The sequence below is a fragment of the Drosophila pseudoobscura genome, chromosome X (assembly GCF_009870125.1).
Source record: "Drosophila pseudoobscura strain MV-25-SWS-2005 chromosome X, UCI_Dpse_MV25, whole genome shotgun sequence".
Lineage (NCBI taxonomy): Eukaryota > Metazoa > Arthropoda > Insecta > Diptera > Drosophilidae > Drosophila > Drosophila pseudoobscura.
In genome coordinates this window covers 15,075,155-15,095,623 of record NC_046683.1, presented here as the reverse complement: position 1 = coordinate 15,095,623, position 20,469 = coordinate 15,075,155, and the positions used below count along the sequence as shown (strand labels likewise).

Below are 20,469 nucleotides of genomic sequence, written 5' to 3'. Positions count from 1 at the left end.
TATCGATAAGTCCCTGTGAACGACGCGAACGTTGTTATTAAACAACACTAGCCCTAACAAAACATTAGTTTTATCTTGAACGCGCTTCCACACCACACCACAAGAGAACAGCAATCAGCTAAAAACGAACAGCATCATCTGCTCAATTCGACTCGTATTTTTTTCGTTCAGCTAGGCTAGCGTGATATTTATATTGCAGAAGTGAAATTTAATTTTGTTTACGTTGGGCCACAAGAAAAGAAAAATCAAAGAAACAGTAGCAAAAGAGAAGAAAAGTGAAAATTGTTCTTTGCCGAAGCGAAACGGAGACGACGAATAATGAGTGTGTGTGTGCCGTCGCGTACTTGAATCGAATGTGGACCGATCTGTGGATCCACCTACTTACTGCTGCACCCCCGCAGAAGCCATGCAAAACGATGATATATTATTGTGTTTTATTCCGCAATGGAAGAGGCTTCTTTAACAATCTGTGAGTGGCGTTGCCCGAGAACGTGAACGTGAACCAAAAAGGAGGACAAGTGGCAGAAGAAGAACTAGATGTGGATGTGCGTGCTAGCCAGTAAGACAAGTTAACAGAGACACTGACACTGACCCCCCACCCCACCGCACCCCACCCGACAATCCACAAACACATCGTCATCGCCTCATCGCCAAGCAACCGCCTCATCATGGCCATCAAAGACTTTAGCATACAATTGCTAATCACATTATTGCTCATCGGAGCCCTGCTTGGCCAGCAGTTGCCCCCCGAAGAGACCAGCAGCAGCAGCAGCAGCAGCAGCACAACAGCACCTGGGCCGGCACGACCGCCGCCCCGCGTGAAGCTCAACAAATGCTGCCATTTGGGGGAGTATCTGAATGCCACCACCCGCTCCTGCATAGCCGGCAATTCGGAACTGTGGGTGCCCATGGTGTATCTCATACAGCAGCAGCGCTTCTTTGAGCCCATCGGCGCCAGTCCCCGCTTCATGAAGTTCACCGCCCACGTGCGACCCGTCTGCCAGGAGCAGCAGCTGGAGCTGTTTAGCAGTCGGCTGGGCAATGCCTTCATTTTCCCCAATGGCACGCTGTCGGTGCGCGAACGCCTGATACTGGTGGAGCCACAAAACTATTGCGTCGATCGGGACGTGGCGTTGGTCTGCCTGGAAGCGCCCGCGGCAGGAGCAATCAATCGAGAGAATGCCCTTGCAGCGGGAAACGAGACAGCAGCCGCATCCCTGGTGACGCAGCCTGCCACGCTGCGCATGCGCAAATGCTGTGGCAAGTGGGGCAGCTACGACACCAGCCTCAAGACCTGTAACCTGCAGCCCAGTCCCCCCACCGACGGCCAGCTCCGGCTGGGCCCGCAACTACCGGAGGGCAGCTATCAGACCAGCTACGGCCTGCCCGAGTGCGTGAGCGTAGGAGTAGGCATCAATGCAAATGCAAATGCCAATGTCGGCTATGCCATTGCCGGCGACTGGCGCGATGCTCAGCTGAATCGCTCCTCGGGCGAGATCCGGCTGTCGCATCACACGAATCTCAGTGCCAGCCAGTACTGCCTGGAGCACACGCAACGCGAGGGAGAGGTGAAAATCATTGCCTGTTCGCATCACTTCTCAAACGCCCAGCACGGCGACGGGCAGGATGGGGGCTCTAGCGGACTGGACGAGGATGGCCAAAGCTCGGGCATGCGACTACAGAAAGCCGTACTAACCGGCGGCATACTCATTTCGGTGGTGTTTCTGGCGGCCACACTGGTGGCTGGCTTTATGCTGCCCGCCGTCCATCATGCCCTGCACTGGCGCTGTCAGATCTGCTACGTCTTCTGCCTACTGGTGGGCAAGGTGCTGCTGGCCATTGAGGAGCTCAACACCTCGCTGATGCCGGGATCCGTGGCCTGTCTGCTGCTGGCCGTTGGCATGCAGTTCTTCTTCCTGTCGGCCTTCTTCTGGCTGAACACGATGTGCTTCAATATCTGGTGGACGTTCCGGGACTTTCGGCCGAGCTCCCTCGAACGGAATCAGGAGGCACTGCGACTACTCCTCTACTCCGTGTACGCCTGGGGCGTGCCCCTGCTGATCTCAACGATAGCCGCCTGTGTGGACCAGCTGCCGGAGACGACGCTGCTGAGGCCGGGCTTTGGGCAGCTCTATTGCTGGTTCGACAATCGATCGGTCTCGATTTTTGCCTACTTTTACGGACCCATTGGGCTGCTGCTGTGCGCCAATATTGCCCTGTTCATCTCCACCACCCACCAACTGACCTGCGGCCTGTGGAAGCGGGACGATGTCAAGTCGTCCACGGAAAAGTCAGCCCTAGGCAAGGTCTGCCTCAAGCTGGTCGTCGTTATGGGCGTCACATGGATAGCGGACATTATGTCGTGGCTGGTGGGCGGGCCCCATGGCGCCTGGTTCGTTACCGATCTGATCAATGCCCTACAGGGTGTCTTCATTTTCATTGTGGTGGGATGCCAGCCGCAGGTGTGGACCGCCTGCCGGCGCATCTGCTGTCCACGGCTCCGTCACGACATCACCAACACCACCAATGGGGTCCAGCACTCGAGCAGCTCCCAGGGCCTGCCCTCGATGGCCGGCTGCGGGACAGAGTTTACCCAAAACACCACCACGATGCAGTGCTCGGCCAGCTCGACGGCCCCCAGCAGTCTCTCCCCACCAAGTGGCGATGCCACCACAGCTCCACCAACGACGACAACAACGAACCCCACAATGCCTCCGCCCACTGCGAAGATGGAAACCGTTTGCTAAAGGTAAGTGGATCGACCGATAAGCGACAGATAGCAGATAACACACAGCGATAGGGAGATTTTGTGGTGCAAACAGAGATATGTACATGTGTACATATATGCCGATGTTTCGGGTCTTTGGTCGGTTTCCAAGCTTTCTATTGACTCAATGCTGAGATAAAAATTACCAAAATCTCTGTCTGAAGAACTCTCAAAAGATAATCCCCTTCAAATATACCTAAAGAGAGGCAATAATGCTATAAATGCTATGGTTTTGGCTCTTTTCGTTGACCAAATTGTAGCCTTTATTGATCTATAATATGATTATAGATATGGGGGCTATGATTTGCTCCGTACGAGGGATTAATCCTGACCTAGCAAATTTTAGTCATAGGAACAGTCCTTCTTTTACACGTGGAATCGCCATGGGATTCCTGGATGAGATTCGCATAAGATTTACCCAGATATCTCCCAGCAGGCAGCACAGCAGAGGAGCGGAGCGGAGCGGAGAGCGGCGCCTGTCAGAGAAAAAGTCCAACACGTTTTCATTGTCAAGCATTTGGTTTTGTTTTGGGCTGGGTTTTATTATACCCTTTGCGCCAGGGTTCGGTTCTTACTGTGTGGCCTGGCCCTGCCCCTGGCCCTGGCCTACAGTTTGCCTGCATTTACAGCCATGCGCCAAGTTTACGATTAAGCGATTTGGCATCGTTTTTGGGCACTTGAGAAATGGCCATAAAGTGAAAATGCTGCCACGTTTTGTTCGGTGGAAATTTTTTTGGGAAAACGAAGACAAACAGCGTTTGGGTATTGGGTCAGAGTTTCGAGTTCAGGCTCTCTGTTTCCTGTAGATTTCCACATGGCCATAAAATAATAAAATAATCAACGGCGCAACCCTTGACACACACACAAGCACATGGAGATAATGTATGCCAGTGTATCTGCATCTGGAGGAAAGGGAAAATTGAAAATTGAGTTTAAATTGGACTCACCGGCGGCGGCAACGGCACCGGCATCGGCATCGGCATCGGCGGGCGTCAAATATGTGATAAGCACCGCTTCAGCCGCCGTCTCAAGTGGTCTTGACACATCGCAAATGAGCCAAAGTAAACGCCATCCCATCCCATCTCATTCCAGTATTCAGAGGTAAGGGTATTTTTGGGTTCGTTCAGATCCATGTGATAGGCGGCAAGACGGGAGCGAAGAAACCATATTTGGTTGGAAACTATTAGAACGAACTACCAAAACCACACCACATGTTTCCAAGTTACTATAAATTCTGGAGAAATTACCTTTAGCAGATATTCTGTAGTACTACTATAAAAAAACCAGAAACAACACATTTTGCAGAGTCTATAAAAAAATACTTGAGAAAGAACATATTGCCAGGAGGAGAGACAGAGACTATGTAAGAGCCAGAGAAACAGCACATACATTTTGCAGAAAATTAAGAAAACACATGTTAAAAGCTAGAGAAGGCAGAATTTTTGGGAAATATCTTCAAAGTGATAGCGAAACCATCATTTAAGGAGGACTATATATTCCATTGCACTTCAAGACCATTCTACTTTGAAAGACAGAGATAAAAGCTAAACTAGTGTTGGTAAAGGGTCGACACAGTAGAAAGCTAAGGCCATTCTTTTTTGTTTTTCCAATTGGAACCCGAACTAGAGGGTATGGGAAAGTCGTAATACCCGCAATCGTAATGTGTGTTGCCCCTTTTAGTTTGGTTTTTTCGTTTCACGTCACTTTTGTGTGATCTGGCTTTAAGAAACAGATGCCAATGCCGTCGGTGACTGTGTGTCCGGGGTCCGTGTCGCGCTGAGGTTTTGCCCGGCCCAAAAATATATGGCCGAAAGAGAAAACAAAACAAACAAAAAAAACAGACGGACGTTGGGTTTTTGGGCCCATGGGCCCATTTAGAGGGGGTTATGCAATCGAATAATTCGTACAAAAGCCCCTCAAAACTGTGGCTCACGCTGCTGCTGATGCTGTGACCTGACGATCGTAGTTCCTCTCAAACTGTAGATAGCTTTTGCTTTTGCTCTTGCACGCAGGCATGTATGTATGTATGTACATGTATACGCATGGTTGTGTGTGTGTATTTTGTGCGTGTGGAAATTGCAGCTGCTGTGCAATTTCTTTTCTTTTGCATAATCCCCGGGCAACGTGTCCCCGTCACGCTCATTCCAGCACCGGTCACGGCTCTCGTGGTCCACATTGGAATCGCTGAATCGCTTCCAATGGAGTTTTCTATGGGCATCAGGATGCACAGGGAAGAACGAAAGCAAAAGCATGAATGAAAGGATGGGGGCAGCGCATCGTTTGACACACACAGAAGTGCTGTGTGCGTGTGTGTGTGTGTGTGTTTGTGCCTAATGAATTCTTTCCTGTTTCAATTCTTACAAATTATCAAAAATTTCATAAAAATGCATATGCACCCATACACACACACATACGTATATAGTATATGCCTCCCGTTAATTGAGTTTAGCGGCAATTTTTAATTTGAACGTTCTGCAGTTTTTTTTTTGTTGGTTTTTTTTTCAAGTTATAATTACAATGTGGCCCATTTACATTTTACGCAAAGGCATTATTTTTTTAATTTGCGGCTCCAACGTCGCCGTCGCAGTCATCTGATTCCGTCAGAGTGAGAAGGAAACAGGCGGCGCATTACTGTATATGTGCACATATAGACACACATGCATACTTGCAATTGTATTTTTATTTATTTTTGCCCTTTTTTCTTTATTTCATATTTCTCTTGCAGACAACTGGAGACGAGACGAGCGACAATGCGAAAGTAAACCCCCTCCCCCTTTCGATCCCATCCCGAGTCCAACGAAAATAATGGCAATGGAGCTGGGGAACCGTAGTATCGTATCCGAGGCACACTTGCGCAATAGCAGCAACGGCAGCAGCAGCAGCAGCAACAGCGTAACCAACATTCAAGCACGCGCATTGACCGGCCCAGCTAATTGTCTATGTGTTTGAGAGTGTGTGTAAAAGTGAGTGTATGTGTGTGACCGTCTTGCGCGTGATTTTGAAATCAGCCAACAGGCGGCAGCAGAAGCAGAAGCAGGGGCAGCGGTAGCGGTAGCGGCCAATGGCCGACAGTAATTCAGTATTCAACTTCAATTTGAGCTAAACACAAAAGAAATGTAAGAGTATTTTATTCATATACATGAGTATGTGTATATAAATGTATGTAACTTGAGCACAGCATAACGGTAGGTTAGATGGGGGATAACAGGGCAGGACAGGGTCAGATTAACACGTTTTAATTGAATTGAGCCCAGACATGGGTAAGTGTTGCAAAACGCAAAACTACATATGTACAAATGCCGCAAACAGGAATGCACAATAGACAAAGCAGAGCTATTGTTAATGACGGGGGTTTTGCTTCTCCTTCTACTCTTTCCACGGAGATCTCCAATAGAACTTGGACAGCTGCCGCTGTCGCTGACGCCGCTGCTTCTGCTGCTGAATGCAGCGCACAACCACAAGGAATTTATTGTTGAGGCATTTTTGTTGTACTCTCGTGATATTCTGCTGGGGCTTTTCTAGCCTCACAAAAATCTCAAGTGTGAGAAAACCAGCAGCCGCCAGCAGATAGAACAAACAAACACACACACACACATTCATACGTCCATATAAATACATGCATACATGTAGATTGTTTAACATTTAAATTAGTCGATTCTGGATGCTGGGCTCTGGTTTGAATTTGGATTTCCATTTTGATTCCCATTGAGAAGATTGCACCAAAAAAAAGCTGCTGGCATTTGATTTAGACGTGCTGCGTCACACGTACCCGCTTCCTCTCTTGCTCTCACTCTCTCTCTCTCTGTCAGACCACAGTCTTTGTATTAGATTAGTGTATGTGTGTGTGTGTGTCATTCAGCATTGCTCAATAATTTGATTCTTGCATTCTTTAACAATCGTCCAAGTGGATTCTGGCACTATTTTTATGTGTGGGGCAGCAATCTGTTTTAAATTAAACATTTCTTTTTTGTTTTGTTGGAGTTCGTTTGTTTTTTGTAAACTAAACAAACGGGAATTTATTTACTCGCGCAGGCGTAAACAAACAAATAAGTGCATGTGTGTATGTCTAATTGTTTTCTTAATATTTTTTTTTTTTCTGTACAAAGACACACACACAAGTGCGTGCGCGCGCGCACAATCAAATTTATCATCAAAAGTTCAACGATACTGATCGATCAAGGTTAAAAGGTTGAAAAAAAATGTGGGCGCAGCAGATGCCAAAAAGGAAAGCGCGTTCAATTAAACAATGATCAGCCCATCCATCATACACGCACTCACACACGCGCACACACTCTATAATCGCATTGTTCCGTTAGTGTTTTTAGTCGGCCTACTATCGATATCGATTTATATCCTTTTGAGGCGCCCAATTCAGAATGTATTCACCCCTCCCTCCCCTCTTGTATTTTTATGTTTTAATCCCTGAAACACACAGAAACTAAAAGCAGTACAATTATTATTTCTTATTGTTTTTGTATTTAATTTTATTTTTTTGTCCATTATTTAATTGTAATTTATTTCTGAACTTGTGCATACAATATTTAGTTGCCGCGTCTAACGTGCGTAATTATCGAATACTATCGAATAGCGTAAGCGGGCATGTATTATGTAAGAGAGAACTTCCAAAGTGTTCAGGCCAAAAGTTAATTTTCCCCCACATAGCGATATATCCATTTGTATTGTACACATATTTGTAAAATTCAATTGTTTATATGTTTAATTGTATATACTAAACGAGAAAATATGTCTTATTTTAAATGTATTTAAGTATTTTGGATCAAAGCAACGAATTGAACTTGAAATTATGATGATATCCAATGACTGAACTGATAAAGGCAGCGAATACTTTATATCTAGAGCATATTTTTGATACTAACGACTATTGTATATAAGTGTAACCCATATATTGACTAGCCTAAGATCCTAAAATCATTTTTTTTTTTTTATTTGCCCTGATATATCTCTACATATATCCATTTAACTCGAATCCCTGCAACGTGTAACCCAACAACGAATGTCTAATTGCTAAGTTCTAGCCTGTAGATCGATGCTAAGTCTTTACGATACAATTTTATGAACTAAAAAAAAAACACATACAATACAAGTCTGCATGCACGTAATGAGATTCCTCCCCAAAACGCGAACGCGCTCCATGGCAAAATATTTAAAATTGTTTCCCCCGCAGAGAGAAAGAAAGAAGAGTATTTTAACGATAATTATCATATAATGTATGGCATTCATAAGGAATATATCAATAATTCGCTTTTGGAGGCGTGCGACTGCCACTGCGACTGGGCTCTTCCCTTGTTGTATTCTATTAATTTATGGCCCACAGAGAGAACATTTTTATAGATAAACATGCGGAACGAAATTGTCTGAAATGGCAATTAAATGAAACCGAAACTGAAACTGAAAAACTCGCCAGAACTTGGCATTCATGTGCAGCTAAATAGGGATAGATATATCAACGTATACTCTACACAAGCAAATATATTACATAAATACATATATGCATGTATACACTATATACGCAAACATCCAAATGATGTTTGCAATTGTCATTGACTAAAAACAACAACTAAACTAAACTATTTATACTTATCGTACAATAAAGCTTTTTGGCAAATATCAATGAAACCAAACAGAACAAAATCAACCAGGAAAATGTCTTTCAATTGTCCGGATCGCCAGGGATCAGATTTGGGGCTGACCCACATCAGATCACGGACTTCGCTCTGAATGGCTTAAGCCTTTCCCAGAATAACGAAGACGTTGCCTCTATTGCCCTGATCCAGCGGTTTGTCAACTCTACTCTTGCTCTTTTGTATGCAAATGAGCCCACAGGCACAGTGGGACTTGGCTTCAACGTGAATTATTGTGTTTTGCAGAAATTAGTGGGGTGGATCCTTGAATTTTTGAGTCTACATAGGTCACACTTGGAAATGGAATCTACTCTGAATGCTCATTCCGATATTATTCTTTTAAATAGATCGCTGCACCCATTTGAATCAGGCTCAGATTTCCCATTTCATTCCACAGTGCGCAGGTGTGGCTTTTATTTACAGTTTGTGGTGTAATTAACCTTTAAGGCAGTGTGAAAGAGCAAAACCGGTTGATTATTTCAAATGCGCCGGCATTGAATATCTTTATCAACTCTATAAATAAAGAAACACCTCACGCAAGACAATGGAATTCGAAAAATTGCAACAATTGACAAATTTCATTGCAAATGGCAAACACAGATTCAAATTCAAAAGCAATGCGCCATGTAGAGCTGCCAGACCCCAACCTCATAACCGTTGTCATCTCGGGCCAGATAGCTGAAAAAGAGTGAGAACAGATGGCGCCACAGTGAGAAAAAATGATTCCATTAATCGACCTATCGATTTTTGAAATTCTATAGATTTAGTTTATTTAATTTTTTTATTTTAAATTTATGATTATATAACTGACTTACAATTTTCGGAATGATGGAATATGATATCTGACCATGGCAGAGAACGATTATCCCATAGTCGACCAGGGTATTCAAATAGTTCCACAAAAATATTAAAACGATGAAACATATCTTGGTTGCTTTTGTTGTAAGGAAATAGAAAAGATGAAGAATTTACCAACGGTTTTGTTTTTCGTGGCTTAGCTCCAGTTGTCGCCTGTTTAAATATAAAGGAGTTAAGTGGGCTAAGGTCTTTTTTATTGCTATATTTCTGGAGTCATTTCTTGGTATATCTTATCGATAGGTCCGATAAGTGCTAATTCATGGGACGAAAAAATGTGTCCTAATTTTGAATGGGCTGTAAAAAGGGGTATGGACAACAGGCAAAAACAACCAAGGCAAATTGCAAAGTTCGCATGAACCCCCTCACCGATTTCGTTTTCAAGGTATATTAAGCAAATGGGGTAGATATCACCTTGTATTTTCTGGGCCGTGTTGCCTCTTGTCCACACCCTATTTTTCCTTCCATTATGTAGCAAATGTGTAGGAGTCGTGTACCGTGTAGAGTTTTTTCTCCGTAAAGAAAAAAAAAACACAAATGTCAAATTTTTAGAATAAAACGCTTTGATTCGACGTTTCTGTTTGATTCTTCTTTTTTTTTTGTGTCAAGCAAAAAAAAAAGGAAAAATAACTGTTCCGGCCGCTCGTTTTTTTGACCAAAGTGTCTCGTTCTCGGGTTCGTTTACGCAGCGTGCTGTTTTTTGTTGCACATAATTCCCTGCTCTGGTCTGCTCCAAATGCCCATCCAATCCAGAGATATATATGCATATGTGACAAATTATATAGTAAAACGGCTATATTGATCATAAACAAAGCTCATGCGTGGGCGTTCCTGAAGAAACCGCGCTCAACTCCGCTCTTGGTCAAAAACCGGCAAACGGCTGCTCAACCAGCTTCATCCCATGCGCGAGACAGAGAAGGAAATAGAGGAATCTTCGCAGCTCACGAAAAAGTCATCAATTATATTTAGGCCATGAAGAATGTGCTGATGGTTGCGGAGAAGCCCTCGCTGGCCGCCTCCCTAGCCACAATCCTCTCCAACGGACGCTGTACGGTGAAAAGAGGTTCGTAAGCGAAAGTTGTCCGCCACTCCCTGTGGCCGCACCCGGCTAATGCTTATAACGTTTTTGGTGTATTTTCTAGGCACTGGCAATGGCTGCTCCACCCACGAGTGGACCGGCACCTTCCGCAACGAGGGCACCGTCCACTTTCGGATGACGTCGGTATGCGGCCATGTGATGTCATTGGATTTCATTAGCAAATACAACTCCTGGGACAAGGTGGACCCTGTGCAGCTCTTCGGCTGTCCCACCGAGAAGAAAGAGACCAGCCCCAAGCAGCATATGCGCACGTTTCTGGCGCACGAGGCACGCGGCTGCGATTATCTGGTCCTCTGGCTCGATTGCGACAAGGAGGGCGAGAACATTTGCTTTGAAGTGATGGACGCTGTCCAGGGCGTCATTAGCAACGTGTATAGCAAGCAGGTGACATATCGGGCTCACTTTTCGGCCATCACCGACAAGGATATCAAGGGGGCCATGGAGACGCTGGGCCATCCCAACGAGAACGAGGCCAAGTCTGTGGACGCCCGCCAGGAGCTGGATCTGCGCATCGGTTGTGCCTTTACTCGGTTCCAAACGAAGTTCTTCCAGGATCGCTATGGCGACCTGGACTCCTCACTCATCTCGTACGGCCCCTGTCAGACGCCCACCCTGGGCTTCTGTGTGAAGCGGCACGACGATATACAGACCTTTAAGCCGGAGAGCTTCTGGTACTTGCAGATGCTTGCCGGCCAGCCCGAATTCACGCTGGAGTGGGGTCGTGGACGTGTGTTCAAGAAGGACATTGCCATCATGCTGCTTAATCGCGTCAAGGAGCATAAGGAGGCCACGTAAGGAAGCCATCAGCTATCCCTGAAAACCAATCCATTCATAACTTTCTCCTACTTTGCCAGCGTGGAGAGCGTCAGCAGCAAGGAGGCGTTCAAGAGCAAGCCGCTAGCCCTCAATACCGTCGAACTGATGCGGATCTGCAGCTCGGGCCTGGGCATTGGGCCCTTCCAGGCGATGCAAATAGCCGAACGTCTGTATACCCAGGGCTATGTCAGCTATCCGCGCACGGAGACCAACCAGTATCCGGAGAACTTTGATTTGCCCGCCGTGCTGCGCGTGCTGCAGCCATCTGGTGACTTTGGGGACGAGGCTCGCTCGATTCTGGGCGACATACAGGCGCCGCGCAAGGGCAAAGATGCCGGCGACCATCCACCGATCACGCCCATGAAGCTGGCCAACCGCAGCGACTTTGATCGCGACACCTGGCGTGTCTACGAGTTCATTTGTCGTCATTTCATGGGCACCTTGTCACGGGACCTGAAGTACCGGACGACCACGGCCAAGCTAAAGGTGGGCATGGAGACGTTCTCGTGCACCGCCAATGTTCTGCTCGATCAGGGCTACACCAAGGTGATGACCTGGCTGGCCTTTGGACGCGACGAGCCAATGCCGCCCTTCGTCCAGGGCACCCAGGTGGCCATCAACGATGTCCGGCTGGCGGAGAGTCAAACGGGTCCGCCCGATTATCTAACCGAGGCAGAGCTTATCACCCTCATGGAGCAGCACGGGATCGGTACGGACGCCTCCATACCGGTGCACATTAACAATATTTGCCAGCGCAATTACGTGCGAATCGAGAACGGACGCAAGCTGATACCGACCACGCTGGGGATTGTGCTGGTCCATGGCTATACGAAGATCGATCCGGAGCTGGTGCTGCCCACAATGCGCTCGGAGGTGGAGCGCATGCTGACGCTGATTGCCAAGGGTTCGGCCGACTTTCAGGATGTCCTGCAGCATGCCATCACCATATTCAAGCTCAAGTTTATGTATTATGTAAAGAATATAGCCAGCATGGATGCCCTTTTTGAGGTGTCCTTCTCGCCGCTGGCCGAGTCGGGGAAGGCACATTCACGCTGCGGCAAGTGTCGTCGCTACATGAAGTACATTCAGGTGGGTTGCTGCAGGGGCTCCTGCCTGTGGATTCTGAAAAAGATTTAATCTTGCCCTTTCTGCTTTTGTCCCTCCCAACAGACGAAACCCGCTCGCCTGCACTGCTCGCACTGCGATGAGACCTACTCCCTGCCCAATGGCAATGTGAAGGTGTATCGCGAGTTCAAGTGCCCGCTGGACGATTTCGAGCTGCTGGCCTTCTCGACGGGTGTCAAGGGGAAGTCGTTCCCCTTCTGCCCCTACTGCTACAACCATCCGCCGTTTAGCGATATGCCATCTCTGGGTGGGTGCAACACCTGCACCCATGCCACCTGTCCCCACTCCCTCAACACGCTGGGCATTTCAGGGTGCGTGGAATGCCCCACCGGCATCCTTGTACTGGACAGCACCCTGGCACCCACCTGGAAGTTGGGCTGCAATCGCTGCGACGTGATCATCAACTGCTTCAAGGGGGCCACAAAGATCACAGTGGAAGGTGGGTTTACAGTGCCAGTACCAGCAGCAGCTTCGGTATCCCGATCCTGACATCTATCTTTTCTCTTGCAGAGGCCAAGTGCTCGGAGTGCGGCGCCCAGCAGGTGAATGTCGTGTACAAATCGGACAAGTCAAAGTTTAAGGATGGCACCGAGGAGAAGATCGGTTGCGTCTTCTGTTCCAGCGACTTTTCACATCTGGTGGAGAAGCATCGGGCTGTGGCCTCGAGGCCCGTGCGCAGCGGTGGACCGCGTGGCGGCAAGGGTGGACGCGGCGGTGCCGCTGGTGCAGCTGGGGCTGTTGCTGCTGGCGGGGAAGCGGCTGCTGGCGGCAGAGGTGGGGGTGGTGGGCGCGGCGGACGTGGACGTGGACCGCCCAAGGACAAGATGGCCCAACTGGCGGCGTATTTCGTTTAAATGGATCGATCATCTGTGAAAATAGCGCGGCCTAACGGAAGGCTCTAGATTGCATTTACCACAAAAGAAACCCGAATAAAAGAAGCGAAATTTGTATACATTAATGGCTGTTAAGGGGGCTGCTGACGATTGTGTTGCATGCGGTTTCATCAGCCTGGAAGCAGGTTACTTGGAACCTTCCAGATGCAGTTAGTCACACACAGACACAGGCGCATTATTGATTGATTGGGGGAATTGGCCGTCTGCCACTACTTATGTAAACATATTTACAAGTACGTGTGTATGTGTGGGTCTATCTCTGGGACTGTTAACCAAAGCGAAGACCAAAATCTCCCATGCGGCGTAAAAAGAAACAAAGGTCATTTAACTCGCCAAACAAAGAGACGTCATCAGATGTATGCACATACATACAAATCTGCTAACACAAGGAAATATAGAAATAATAATTACATACATACACCAAAAATATACAAATGCATACATATTTTTCACACACACATTCATTCTTGGGGCAGTGTTGTAAGTGGTCCGATTAGCTGTGTGAGCGAGACAACTAGACTGCACTGACGCACAACGCATTTTATTTTAAATGGCTAATACGAGACTTTTAACAAGACAATTCAATTGGCCTTCATCCCACACAGGAGTTTAGAAAAAAATTAATTTTTGATCATATTTCCGTGCACCACAAAGACCCAGCAGAGCCAAACAACGTATAAGAAAAATCATAAATTGCCTGAGAGTGAGTGAGCTAGCACGACTCGGGTCGCCTTTGCTCGCCTGTATAAATAGGACTGACTCGCCTGAGCTGGTCTAAATAGCTGTGAAAATTTTGTCGAGTACACAAGCCTGAGCAAGTTTTTGTTATCCAAAAAGTGCAAGATTATTAAATTAAAAAAGAATACGCATTATATATATTTATTATTAAAATACATTGTGCTGCAAACGTAAATTAGGTAAGTAATGCGATATGAAATAGTGGCAAGTACATTTTGTTCGGGTTTTTTTTTTCTTTTGTTCAAGTGCAACCAAAATGGCGTCGTAACCAAAGAAAAAGTGCAGGGAAAATAAACTAAGGTTTTAGCTCTCGTGCATTGCTTTGTGTGTGTACCCACTGAAGCCTTTGTTTTTTTTAGTGCGAGATTAGTCATTCTTGCGAATTAGACATTGTTGTGAAATCATTTATAATCGAGAAATCACCTCTCATACTGTGTACATATGTGTGTGTGTGTATACCAGAACACTTTTTTTCGCTAAACGGTAAAATGGGTCACCACGCAGGCATACTAACTGCGCCATTGCGTTCACAGAAACAGATACACATTTACACACACAGCTACATCTATACATGCACACAGCTACAATTTTCTTTTCTCTATTTCTCGCACCTATAGCCAAAATGCAGATCTTCGTGAAGACCCTGACTGGCAAGACCATCACCCTCGAGGTTGAGCCCTCGGACACCATCGAGAATGTCAAGGCCAAGATCCAGGACAAGGAGGGCATTCCCCCAGATCAGCAGCGTTTGATCTTCGCCGGCAAGCAGCTGGAGGACGGACGTACTTTGTCCGACTACAACATCCAGAAGGAGTCCACCTTGCATTTGGTGCTCCGCCTGCGCGGTGGCATGCAGATCTTTGTCAAGACTCTGACTGGCAAGACCATCACCCTCGAGGTCGAGCCCTCGGACACCATCGAGAATGTCAAGGCCAAGATCCAGGACAAGGAGGGCATTCCCCCAGATCAGCAGCGTTTGATCTTCGCCGGCAAGCAGCTGGAGGACGGACGTACTTTGTCCGATTACAACATCCAGAAGGAGTCCACCTTGCATTTGGTGCTCCGCCTGCGCGGTGGCATGCAGATCTTTGTCAAGACTCTGACTGGCAAGACCATCACCCTCGAGGTCGAGCCCTCGGACACCATCGAGAATGTCAAGGCTAAGATCCAGGACAAGGAGGGCATTCCCCCAGATCAGCAGCGTTTGATCTTCGCCGGCAAGCAGCTGGAGGACGGACGTACTTTGTCCGACTACAACATCCAGAAGGAGTCCACCTTGCATTTGGTGCTCCGCCTGCGCGGTGGCATGCAGATCTTTGTCAAGACTCTGACTGGCAAGACCATCACCCTCGAGGTCGAGCCCTCGGACACCATCGAGAATGTCAAGGCCAAGATCCAGGACAAGGAGGGCATTCCCCCAGATCAGCAGCGTTTGATCTTCGCCGGCAAGCAGCTGGAGGACGGACGTACTTTGTCCGACTACAACATCCAGAAGGAGTCGACCCTCCACTTGGTGCTCCGCCTGCGCGGAGGCATGCAGATCTTCGTGAAGACTCTGACTGGCAAGACCATCACCCTCGAGGTCGAGCCTTCGGACACCATCGAGAATGTCAAGGCTAAGATCCAGGACAAGGAGGGCATTCCCCCAGATCAGCAGCGTTTGATCTTCGCCGGCAAGCAGCTGGAGGACGGACGTACTTTGTCCGACTACAACATCCAGAAGGAGTCCACCTTGCATTTGGTGCTCCGCCTGCGCGGTGGCATGCAGATCTTTGTCAAGACTCTGACTGGCAAGACCATCACCCTCGAGGTCGAGCCCTCGGACACCATCGAGAATGTCAAGGCTAAGATCCAGGACAAGGAGGGCATTCCCCCAGATCAGCAGCGTTTGATCTTCGCCGGCAAGCAGCTGGAGGACGGACGTACTTTGTCCGATTACAACATCCAGAAGGAGTCCACCTTGCATTTGGTGCTCCGCCTGCGCGGTGGCATGCAGATCTTTGTCAAGACTCTGACTGGCAAGACCATCACCCTCGAGGTCGAGCCCTCGGACACCATCGAGAATGTCAAGGCTAAGATCCAGGACAAGGAGGGCATTCCCCCAGATCAGCAGCGTTTGATCTTCGCCGGCAAGCAGCTGGAGGACGGACGTACTTTGTCCGATTACAACATCCAGAAGGAGTCCACCTTGCATTTGGTGCTCCGCCTGCGCGGTGGCATGCAGATCTTTGTCAAGACTCTGACTGGCAAGACCATCACCCTCGAGGTCGAGCCCTCGGACACCATCGAGAATGTCAAGGCTAAGATCCAGGACAAGGAGGGCATTCCCCCAGATCAGCAGCGTTTGATCTTCGCCGGCAAGCAGCTGGAGGACGGACGTACTTTGTCCGATTACAACATCCAGAAGGAGTCCACCTTGCATTTGGTGCTCCGCCTGCGCGGTGGCATGCAGATCTTCGTGAAGACCCTGACTGGCAAGACCATCACCCTCGAGGTCGAGCCCTCGGACACCATCGAGAATGTCAAGGCTAAGATCCAGGACAAGGAGGGCATTCCCCCAGATCAGCAGCGTTTGATCTTCGCCGGCAAGCAGCTGGAGGACGGACGTACTTTGTCCGATTACAACATCCAGAAGGAGTCCACCTTGCATTTGGTGCTCCGCCTGCGCGGAGGCATGCAGATCTTCGTGAAGACCCTGACTGGCAAGACCATCACCCTCGAGGTCGAGCCCTCGGACACCATCGAGAATGTCAAGGCTAAGATCCAGGACAAGGAGGGCATTCCCCCAGATCAGCAGCGTTTGATCTTCGCCGGCAAGCAGCTGGAGGACGGACGTACTTTGTCCGATTACAACATCCAGAAGGAGTCCACCTTGCATTTGGTGCTCCGCCTGCGCGGTGGCATGCAGATCTTCGTGAAGACCCTGACTGGCAAGACCATCACCCTCGAGGTCGAGCCCTCGGACACCATCGAGAATGTCAAGGCTAAGATCCAGGACAAGGAGGGCATTCCCCCAGATCAGCAGCGTTTGATCTTCGCCGGCAAGCAGCTGGAGGACGGACGTACTTTGTCCGATTACAACATCCAGAAGGAGTCCACCTTGCATTTGGTGCTCCGCCTGCGCGGTGGCATGCAGATCTTCGTGAAGACCCTGACTGGCAAGACCATCACCCTCGAGGTCGAGCCCTCGGACACCATCGAGAATGTCAAGGCTAAGATCCAGGACAAGGAGGGCATTCCCCCAGATCAGCAGCGTTTGATCTTCGCCGGCAAGCAGCTGGAGGACGGACGTACTTTGTCCGATTACAACATCCAGAAGGAGTCCACCTTGCATTTGGTGCTCCGCCTGCGCGGTGGCATGCAGATCTTTGTCAAGACTCTGACTGGCAAGACCATCACCCTCGAGGTCGAGCCCTCGGACACCATCGAGAATGTCAAGGCTAAGATCCAGGACAAGGAGGGCATTCCCCCAGATCAGCAGCGTTTGATCTTCGCCGGCAAGCAGCTGGAGGACGGACGTACTTTGTCCGATTACAACATCCAGAAGGAATCCACTTTGCACTTGGTATTGCGTCTTCGTGGCGGCGCTCTATAAATTTTCTCAGCTTAACACCATTATGATCTTGTATTCGTTTAGTTTATGTTTATTGGCTTTGAAACTCTATAAAATGTAATCTCTATTTGTAATATCCACCAATTCAAAATATTAAATTTGCATGTTCTAGTAAGATTCTGATGATCACATGTAGTGGGTGGGGGAATGAGAAATTTGGAGCAAGGATCCTGTCTGTTGGTGGAAATTAAAATCTATCGACCCATTTTGGAGGTGATGCTGCAGCTCTGGAATCGATTATCGATTTGTTCAATTTGAATCGAGGGCTGCTGGATGATTGAAGCTATCGTGCTTTATAGTTAGATTAATGCATTGAGGGAGGCTTTGCTCTACAGTCATTTTAATGCCTCGGAAAAAGTCGACTGCTGCTGATGGGATCTGTCTTTCAAACAAAGATTTTGTTTTAAACTTTTTTGTCAAAAAATACCGATTCAACTATAGTTGTGCATGATAGCCCTGGTTTCAAGCCAATCCAATCCCTCCAGTTCTGGACAGGCTCAGAATGGGGATAGAAACTTCCATACGCTGGGTTCTTTAATTTTCGCTCACAAATCGTACTTACGTGTATCATTTATTTCAATAGATTGCATTTAAATCCTTTCATTCATTTAATTTCAAACAATTTCTATTTGGCGCGCACCTCTCGTATCCAGTCGATAGTATCGATAGCCGAACTTGAATCGGGTAAGGACCTCCGGTTGACAACTATGAGTCTCAGTCCATACTTTAAAATTATATACTTAAATTACTGTACTTGGATATCGAATTAGGGTGAATATCCCCAAACCCAAACTACAAACGGGTCGACGCGATTTTTTCTCTCGGCCAATGAAAATCGTCAAAAAAGCATTTCAAAACATGTTGCTGCAGCAACATTTTTTCGGCCAATGAAATCGTCAAAAAATTTCAGGCCGAAACAAAAATCGCGTTCCATGTTGCGGCAACATGCAAGCAACATTGCATACCCTATAAAAAGGATTTTATATAATTGAGAAAATGTCCGCAATCCACTCTAATTATTGCTGACTAGTGTCAGTCTCTGTTTAAAGCTATTTCAACGACATTGTGCAGCAGTGTCTTCCTACAGAGACCATTAGTAGGTATCGGGATCGGGATTTATATACAAGACACTAATCATATGCATGAATATTTCAATAACATATAAATCTGAGCAAGGGTCCTTATTAATTTCGTTTTACCTTCATATCATATCTTCATTTTTGCTTTCGCTTTTGCCCAATAAAAATTTCTTATTTTGACCATAGCAACAAAAGTTCCAACGTTTAAAATCTTCCTTATTGCGTAAAAAGTTTTCATTGCGTTAACAGTAACAGTGTGACCGTACCGCAACAATTTTGCGCTAACAGCACATTATGAGGAAATAAGCAAGCGGTCCGGTCTGACCCACTTCTTTTTTTTTTTTGTTATTAAATCTCTGACAGGTGAAGAAGAAGCACTGGGAATTGATTTAGTTTGAACGCCGGGGCGCGCATCCTTTAAAGGGGATGGACAGCCGGACAGAGGTCGGCCTCGCCAAGTGCGTGCCCTGCATCCCCCCAGCTACGACTGTCTACCTAAATGTGCCGCTGCCGATGTCCGGCAAGAATATCCGGGCCAGGTAAAGCTCTCTCTCCTATTCTAAAACGTTGCCCCTTTTAATTTTCTGGACGAACTCGTAGAAGCCTCGCAACACTGCCGTGCACACAATGAAGGCGTGTCTGCTCTTCTGGACAGATGTAGACAGCCTACAGGCCATTATCCAGGAATCATTTAGTCGATGGCAATGAGCGGCTGGTCTACAAGCTGGAAGGAGTCACGGCGCTGGCCCTGGATCAACAGTCCGATATGATCTACTATGCCCATGGCAAGCGAATCGATGAAAGGAACAAGTAAGCAACGAATATGGATATCCTTTGGACACATGTGTAATCCCCTGCTCCCTTGTTTCGATGCACATCTCGCAGGTGATCAACATTGCCGCCGTGGAGGGACTTGTGTACTGGCTGGACGACAAGACCGGAGTGGAACGGATCACTTTCAACAGTGAGCGTCGTTCCGCGGAGCTGTAGCGTCTGCCACAGATCACCGATCACATAACCACACGTGTCTGCACAGCAGCACAAAGTGTTTTCTCATCTGCATAGCCATTGGCACGCAGAGCGCGCGACGTCTGCTCGTGCCCCCAGCATCTGATGATGCTGGAGGACAAGGAGAACTGCTGCGTATCCGGTCTGGGGCCCCCAGTGGCGGCCCCAGTGGCGGGAGCAGTGACATGAACAAGGACAGCACACCCGGCTCCTGGCGCTGTGAAGCCCAAATGTGAGGCCCAAATGTGAAGTGGGATGTCCCACATGTCGGTGGATCAGTTCAGCTGCCAGTCGAGTGCATTGACAAGGCTCTGGTCTGGGATGCCACCACCAACTGTGATAATGGCCACGATGAGGTCGACTGCTGTAAGCGGCCAGGAGACTTTCAGTGTCCCATCAGGAAGGTGAGTGGAAAGACACAATATCTGTCAAAATTCTTAAACTAACAATATTCTACTCCACCTTCACACAGCTTTGCATATCGGCCACCCTGCTCTGCGATGGCTGGAACTGTGCCGATGGTGCAGACGATTTTCCCCATATTTTTTTTTTCATGGCGGCGCATGTCCCTGACTCGGATATTCTCGCGCACCGAGACAGAATCGAGCTCTAAGCAGTAAGAATAGTCAAAAATAATTAAAAATCTTCATATGAAATAAACGAAATTGGGGTATATGTACATACATATGTACATAGGCCTATACTACGGCTTACACACAACATGTACCAGCATCATTACGACTTTTTTTTTATTGAACTATTTTGTTTAAACCTTGTTTTAGTCAAAATACAATAAAGCAAGTATTTAGAATAAGCCAGTCAAATAGAAAATAG

The 20,469-nt window shown here is 47.6% G+C and overlaps 3 protein-coding genes and 2 long non-coding RNA genes across 9 annotated transcripts; 4 read left to right on the top strand and 1 right to left on the bottom strand.

Moving 5' to 3' along the window:
• The first annotated feature begins 31 nt into the window (after nucleotides 1-31).
• On the top strand, nucleotides 32-7,844 carry mthl1 (methuselah-like 1). Of its 5 annotated transcripts, none has more exons than XR_004470184.1 (4): nucleotides 32-2,749; nucleotides 5,493-5,730; nucleotides 6,517-6,518; nucleotides 6,874-7,844. XR_004470184.1 is itself a non-coding variant. In XM_001354658.4 (2 exons), the coding sequence occupies exon 1, from the start codon at nucleotides 669-671 to the stop codon at nucleotides 2,745-2,747; it is 2,079 nt and encodes a 692-aa protein (XP_001354694.3). In that variant the 5' UTR covers nucleotides 32-668; the 3' UTR covers nucleotides 2,748-2,749; nucleotides 5,493-6,967. The 5 variants fall into 5 exon arrangements, 1 of the variants encoding a protein (XP_001354694.3); XR_004470182.1 differs by having other exon boundaries at nucleotides 5,493-5,883; XR_004470185.1 differs by lacking the exon at nucleotides 6,517-6,518.
• LOC26532515 (uncharacterized) lies at nucleotides 6,852-9,655 on the bottom strand. Its single transcript, XR_004470191.1, has 2 exons — nucleotides 9,225-9,655; nucleotides 6,852-9,087 (listed from the first exon to the last, which is right to left on the bottom strand). It is a non-coding gene; the product is annotated as an uncharacterized lncRNA (long non-coding RNA).
• Nucleotides 9,656-9,775: 120 nt separating this feature from the next.
• Top3beta (topoisomerase 3-beta) lies at nucleotides 9,776-13,251 on the top strand. The gene is made up of 5 exons (XM_001354659.4): nucleotides 9,776-10,327; nucleotides 10,407-11,154; nucleotides 11,218-12,268; nucleotides 12,350-12,743; nucleotides 12,815-13,251. Exons 1-5 carry the CDS (start codon nucleotides 10,237-10,239, stop codon nucleotides 13,156-13,158), a joined length of 2,628 nt encoding a protein of 875 aa, XP_001354695.2. The 5' UTR covers nucleotides 9,776-10,236; the 3' UTR covers nucleotides 13,159-13,251.
• Nucleotides 13,252-13,976: 725 nt separating this feature from the next.
• Nucleotides 13,977-17,663, top strand: LOC26532072 (polyubiquitin-C-like). The gene is made up of 2 exons (XM_015186086.2): nucleotides 13,977-14,114; nucleotides 14,553-17,663. The coding sequence occupies exon 2, from the start codon at nucleotides 14,558-14,560 to the stop codon at nucleotides 17,528-17,530; it is 2,973 nt and encodes a 990-aa protein (XP_015041572.2). The 5' UTR covers nucleotides 13,977-14,114; nucleotides 14,553-14,557; the 3' UTR covers nucleotides 17,531-17,663.
• A 1,291-nt stretch (nucleotides 17,664-18,954) lies between these two features.
• On the top strand, nucleotides 18,955-20,357 carry LOC6901323 (uncharacterized). Its single transcript, XR_001452744.2, has 4 exons — nucleotides 18,955-19,166; nucleotides 19,228-19,437; nucleotides 19,513-20,039; nucleotides 20,108-20,357. It is a non-coding gene; the product is annotated as an uncharacterized lncRNA (long non-coding RNA).
• Nucleotides 20,358-20,469: the final 112 nt, after the last annotated feature.

What these genes read in the sequence shown, in the direction of transcription:
- mthl1 (XM_001354658.4), top strand. Translation starts at nt 669, where the DNA reads ATGGCCATCAAAGACTTTAGCATACAATTGCTAATCACATTATTGCTC.
- Top3beta (XM_001354659.4), top strand. Translation starts at nt 10,237, where the DNA reads ATGAAGAATGTGCTGATGGTTGCGGAGAAGCCCTCGCTGGCCGCCTCC. An exon ending in AAGGAGCATAAGGAGGCCAC is followed by an intron (nt 11,155 to 11,217) that starts GTAAGGAAGCCA and finishes CTACTTTGCCAG; the next exon opens with CGTGGAGAGCGTCAGCAGCA. An exon ending in CACAAAGATCACAGTGGAAG is followed by an intron (nt 12,744 to 12,814) that starts GTGGGTTTACAG and finishes TTTCTCTTGCAG; the next exon opens with AGGCCAAGTGCTCGGAGTGC.
- LOC26532072 (XM_015186086.2), top strand. Translation starts at nt 14,558, where the DNA reads ATGCAGATCTTCGTGAAGACCCTGACTGGCAAGACCATCACCCTCGAG.